The sequence below is a fragment of the Austrofundulus limnaeus genome, unplaced genomic scaffold, assembly GCF_001266775.1.
Source record: "Austrofundulus limnaeus strain Quisiro unplaced genomic scaffold, Austrofundulus_limnaeus-1.0 Scaffold219, whole genome shotgun sequence".
NCBI classification, from domain to species: Eukaryota; Metazoa; Chordata; class Actinopteri; order Cyprinodontiformes; family Rivulidae; genus Austrofundulus; species Austrofundulus limnaeus.
Window position 1 is genome coordinate 824,862 of NW_013952621.1, and position 6,006 is coordinate 830,867.

The 6,006-nt window shown below is 38.6% G+C and overlaps 1 protein-coding gene across 2 annotated transcripts in view; it reads right to left on the bottom strand.

Annotated features, from left to right (window-relative positions):
* Positions 1-1,085: 1,085 nt before the first annotated feature.
* Positions 1,086-6,006, bottom strand: part of acsl4a (acyl-CoA synthetase long chain family member 4a) — a 13,013-nt gene continuing 8,092 nt past the window's right edge. For both annotated transcript variants that reach the window (XM_014019393.1, XM_014019392.1), the window contains 5 exons: positions 4,255-4,329; positions 3,964-4,152; positions 3,733-3,847; positions 2,838-2,995; positions 1,086-2,706 (listed from right to left, as the gene is read on the bottom strand). In XM_014019393.1, the coding sequence (XP_013874847.1) occupies positions 2,549-2,706; positions 2,838-2,995; positions 3,733-3,847; positions 3,964-4,152; positions 4,255-4,329 (695 nt within the window). In that variant the 3' untranslated portion in view covers positions 1,086-2,548. The remainder of the gene's footprint in view (positions 2,707-2,837; positions 2,996-3,732; positions 3,848-3,963; positions 4,153-4,254; positions 4,330-6,006) is intronic.

The window sequence follows — 6,006 nt, forward strand, 5'->3', positions numbered from 1 at the left end:
GGCCACAGCAGAGGATGGTGACCCCAAAATTCTGTAAGATTGTTAAGCCGTTTTTTTTTTTTTTTTTCAGATTTAAAAAAGTAGCAATTGATTAGGAAAAAATAACACCTGCTGCACATAAATGTTTAGTTGAGTTCATCACTTTCTCTGTTTTATTTGTATTCAAAACACTGGATTTTGTTAACAAAATTTTCCAGAATGGTTAAGAAAACCAAAATCTTTTTTCACATATAAACAATGACTCAAAATTAAGCTGCTTACAAGCTGACCAGGATAAGTTTAGATTCACTCATCATGCACATCTATATATTCATTTTGGGCTTTTAATGATTTATTTGAGCCATTCTTTCTACAATGTGAAATTAATTAAATAACAATCAAAGACCTTTGTGAACAACAAATTGGTGCACACCTTTAAATTTATTGTTGATTTCCTCTAATAGTGTCTGGATTAGACACAAATTTTAAAACACGTTCAAATTAGACGTACTTACCTAAATCTTTTAATAAGTGGTGCTGAATGCAAGAAGCTCTTTTAGATTTACAAAACTAAGGTCAGGTAACTTCTTACTAGATGACGACTCACTGCAGCTGGTGGTATTTATATTTTTGGTCAGAATAAAAAGATTTCGACCCACAGTACTCAGTGATCTGTTCCCCTCTCAGAAAAATGGAATTTTGTTCGAAACTGCCATGAACTCRTGGAACGCCATGGTTTTATCATGAAAAACAAACAGATATTTACCAAAATAAGAGGTTTTGGAGGAATTAAAAGCTTTCTAACCTAAAAACACTGTGCTATCAAGCATGGCGGTGGTAGCATCATGCTGTGGTGCTGATGCAGTGGATGGAATAATGACTCGTCAACTTTTCCTCCAATCAACAGCTGGACAGTTTGAACTTGAACGCGTTTGGCTGTTCCAACAGAAAAATGATCCCCAACACCATAAAAAGGCATAAAGCCTGTGATCTGATTGGATAGAGCAGATTAACATTATGTTTCTGGATCAACCATATCGAAACACGGAGAAATCCTGCTGTTATTTACATCCAAACTTTCTGCAATAATGAGACAGGAAGGTCAATTCAATAAATATGAAAAACATTTATTTCTGAAATGATCAACAAGGCATGTGGTCGCAATGATGGGAGCAATAACTGCAAACAGGTTCACAAAACAAAAAGTGTCCAAAATGATTTTAAATTAAAACCGTGAAATCCATCGAAACAGTACTTGGAAAAAAAACTTCATAGAAAAACACTCCTACGATGAAAACATTGAACTGACACAAGGCCAGATATTTATACCAACTCTTTACATTAAAACTGCTAACTGATGCAAAATACACGCAGTATTACAGTATCTCAGTTGTAACTAGTACTTTGAAGAAGTCTAGCAGCTAAGCGTGCCTGCTCTTAAATAAATAAAAAAGGTGCCCACAAGAACTACGTGTTCCTATACAGAAAAATCCCCCCCCCCCCAATCTTTTCTTCTTGGACATTTCCATATTTTCCTTATCTTCCTGAGTCGTTTAACATATTTTGGTCTTACAAAACAAAACAATAAATTAACAAAAGCACCTACAAAACATCTGATTCAACAAAAGGAGAAAAATGGGTTAAAACGGACATCGCTTTTGAAACCAATGATCAGTGTCTGTGGACATAAACTTCTTTAAAACTCTTGCAAACCTTAACGTGGCAGTTTATCAAACTTGTTGGCTCCAACTACACAACTACTGCAGACTGAAGGCACAGTAACATCAGTCCTCCAGCTTCTCCAGTATTTGGACCACAGTGGCGTGTTTTAATCTGCGACACGTCGACAGATTTGATTAGATGGCAGTTGAGTGCTGTGAAAGTTTTGGACCCCTTTTTCTTTAAAAAAAAAATACTACTTCATCACTTCAGTGCAGTTCTAAAACAATCAGAAAATAATAATAATAATTCTACAGATGAACAAAAAGCAGCACAAATGGATCAACAGCTACAACTATCTACAGCTTTAACTTTTTGTCTTTAAGACGTTGTCGTCTAAAAAGCCTGCAGCTGGGTACCAGAGTTATTCTCCTTTACTGGCTCAGACACCAGAACACTCCTAGAGCTCATCATGCCCCTCTTTGCTCTGGATGAATGTGTCTGGTCTTCCCATTAATAAAAAAAAGTGAAAAGGATTTCCACATGACCTTACCAGGACCAGTCACGACAGTTAATCTAAGAAAAAGTTGGTTTATTACACATGTGTACAAGAGGAGAGCCGTTTCAGGCACTTTGGCAACAACTAATGTAGTGGGTCTTTGTGTGTGAAAAAGTTGAATCTAAAATTGTTTCACTAAGAACTGGTGAGCAGGGTTTATGTCGAACAGTAGTCTGCTGATGCACATGTTTTCTAACATCTTTTGGCTGTTTGTGGATCTACACTGGAAATCTAAAACGAACCAAAGCTCCAGGCTAGTTCCCATTTGTGAATTTTGTCAAACTATTTACAGAAGGAAATGGTGATTTTCTTTTTTTTTTTATTTTAGTGATGTTACAGATAAAAACCTGCTTATTTCCCTCCATACATTCGCTCGATGTCAGACAGATAGTGGTTCTTCAGCTCTTTCCTCTTCAGCTTGAATGCGTCCGTAACCAGACCCGTCTCCGGTGTCCACGGCTCTGAACTCAGGTGGACTTTAACTGGAATCTCAGACCGCTGGAGTTTAACTACACGGACAGACAGCAGAAGAAAAGCTAAGTCATTATCAGCGTTTTTTTTTTTAAAACAGAACATCAATAGAAGAGGAATATTTCAACATACGGTCTGTGGTTAAAAAGTAAACAGAATCAGCTCTTACTTTTAGCAGCGACATCTTTAATCTCCCCCAGAACCTCCTTTTCCATCTCGGGATGATTGCAGAGGTCCTCCCATTTCCCAYTGATGCCTTTCTGCTTGGCCAGTTCGGTCAACTTCTTCTGGTTGGGAACCACAAAGCTGATCACATAGTTCTGATCGCTGCAGAATCAATAGAAAACAAATRTTTATAAAAAATGCAATAGGAACAWTCAAATTGTTTTATTAACCTGGTGAAGATTTGGTGCACAAGACTTGAAATGCTCTTTAAAGAGCAGGTGAAACTGTCCAGGACAATAAAACTAAACATTTGTCACCAGTTGCCATCTTGTATGTTAATAAACAAAGATGCTACCACACCAAATTATAGCTCAATATCTATTTTAGTATCCTATTTATAAATCATTCAAGATTAATTAAGAAAGCTTCTGTTTAGTTAAACTGCTCATCTTTATTAATGGGCTCTTTGTGCTCAAAATGAAAACAAATAATATCTTAAACAAAAAGAGAAAAAAGTATGTTTTCTTATTTTTTCCTGTAATTAAAGAAAGTTTAATCAAAACAGAAAGCTTAAAATGCAACATTAATAGTAAAACTCCAGGTCTGATAACTGCCACTATTTGCCACGCAAAAGTTTTGTTTATGCAAACATCTTTCATCTTCTGTACACGTTGTTTGAATAATACACTGATAGTATAAGGGAGGTATTATTCCAGACAGCGGACAGGTTTTATAAAATAATAAAGAGGTAAAAAGTAATAATAAACACATCCTCATGACTCTGTGTACATAATAAAAACATGTAACAGAAATATCACTGTCTGGTTATTTTGAAGTTCCTTGTATGTTGTATTTGGGAGAACTCGATCACTTTTTGTGATAAAAAGGAAGCTGCTCACCTGTTGGCGTATGCGCAGATGTTGTCTATGAGGCTGCAGCTTTTCAGAGCTGACTCGACTTTACCGAGGGAYACGTACTCCCCGGCCTGCAGCTTCACCAGGTCTTTTTTACGATCTAAAGGGGAGGGTTAGAGCGCCTGGTCACCAACTGGGTAGTGCAGTTTGTGCTGAAAGTACAAGCAGTGTGTGGAAACACTGGAGCAGTGTTGGTTCGACAACACATTTACACACCTATGATTTGTAGACAGCCGTCTGGGTAGACTTCCCCGATATCTCCGGTGCAGAACCACCTCTGACCTTTCTCATCCACAAAAAAGTCCTGATCGTTGCCTTCGTGTCTGTAGTAACCCATGGTTACGTTGGGGCCGCCGATCAGGATCTCCCCTCTTGGGTTYGGCTCGTCCTCGCAGGTGTAGCCCCCTGAGTGACGCACGCATTAAACATCTCGTWTCATCATCATCCCTCAATTAGGAAATACCTTCTGCTCCGCTCGGTGTGCGCGGCGTGTGTCGACATGCTTACCCTCAGCCCAGTCCCTGAGTCGGACCTCGCAGCAAATCAGAGGAGCTCCAACACGACCCGTGCTGAAGTCTGCAACTGGAGGATCAGACAGGAAGTCACTTCACGGCTTCGTTTTCCACACATCATTCTGAACATATGAAGTCATGTTTAACTTGTTCAAAACATGCACACTTAAACAGGGCGTGCACAAGAAGCTAGAATGTCTGCAGAAATAAATTAACTGTTCTTTAATTTAGTGAGCTCTTTATGTAAAAATAATAAAACATATTTAAAACKGATGTGTTTAAATGTGTCTTAATTTAATTTCATAAAAGCATGGAGCTTTGATCAAAGTCAAATCCTTTCAGGAACCTCGGTTGCTTTTTTTKGGGCGTTTTGCTTAGACACACAAAGTAACCTTCCTGCTATTGTGAAGCTTAATAATCCCAGCTCTGCTTTGACACCTGCTAGATGAAAAGCTTTTAAATCGCTAAGACATAAAACCCACCATCTCCAACTGGTTGCACATTTTGGCCTTAAAATGTTATTTCTGTATTATATTAAGTTGTTTGTGACACATGAAAACATCTAATTACTTAAAAAAAATGTATATGTTTATTATATTTTTCACTTCAGAGCATTCCCATTTTGTTACAAACACAATGAATTTTGATGATGATASATGCCACTTGAGACTAAAAAGCTTTAATGTGTGAAAATAGCTTTTTATTTTGTATTAGTTTCTATGTTCTGCACAATATGTGTAGGCCGGTCGCAAAAGACACTAAATCAATTAATTGCATGTAGGGCTGGGTATTAATAACCTCACAATTCAATTTCATTCATGTGGGTCACAATTCAATAGTGTCATTATTTTACTATTATTATTTCCTTATATTTATTAGCTCTGGAGCTAATGTAAAAGCTAAAGGGCTGAAGCTAAATTGAGCYTTCCATGAAGCAGTTATTCTCTCCTCCATCCACATTTTCAGTTGCAGGTTGAGTCATTTCTACATTCTCCTCTGTTAATGAACTCCAGCTGAATTTCAACTAGRCTGAACGTCAGACATTGTCCAAAACTAACAGTCGAGCCGGTTAGAGCTCACGCTGAGAACCTAGTAAGCATCATCATTTACCTGGATGCTTTGTTGCGGTAACTTGGCGACTTCGATGTAATATATACAGAGTTGCACATAAGCAGTGCGCAGGTGCGCTGTCAAAAAAGGAAAAAGCGCACCAGATGTGACGTCATAAAGCTCCCTTGTGTACCTAAGCTTGTACCTGATTGTCTGTCAAAACAACAGCCTAGCAGGGCTCTAGAGTGCGACCAGTTTGGTCGCAAAGGCGGCCTGACTTCTTAAAAAATAAAATAAAATAAAAATAAAATAAAAAAGAATCCAGCTGCACTGGTGTGAATGGATCGTCGGTGTGCCACAGCGGGACCCTGATATAAGGATTAAACGGAGACTGCCTTCAACAAATCAGACGAAGTCCAGAGCTGTTTTATCCAATCAGAGCAGAGCAGGGCGGGACTTTCCATGAGAGCAGGTTTGGTTGAAGCAGCGGGCCAGCTCGACTCCAGCTGCTGCAGCGACGCGATCAGCCCAGACTTCTCCTCTCCTCCTGCACTTTGCTCCTGAACTACCAGAGACTTTGGTCTGTAAAACCTAACTTTATGTTAAATACATATGTGTTCAGGATGCTGTTATTGAACAGATCTGTCCAACTCTGTGTGAGTGACTAAACTCTCCTCCTGAGAGACTGCTGTATGAG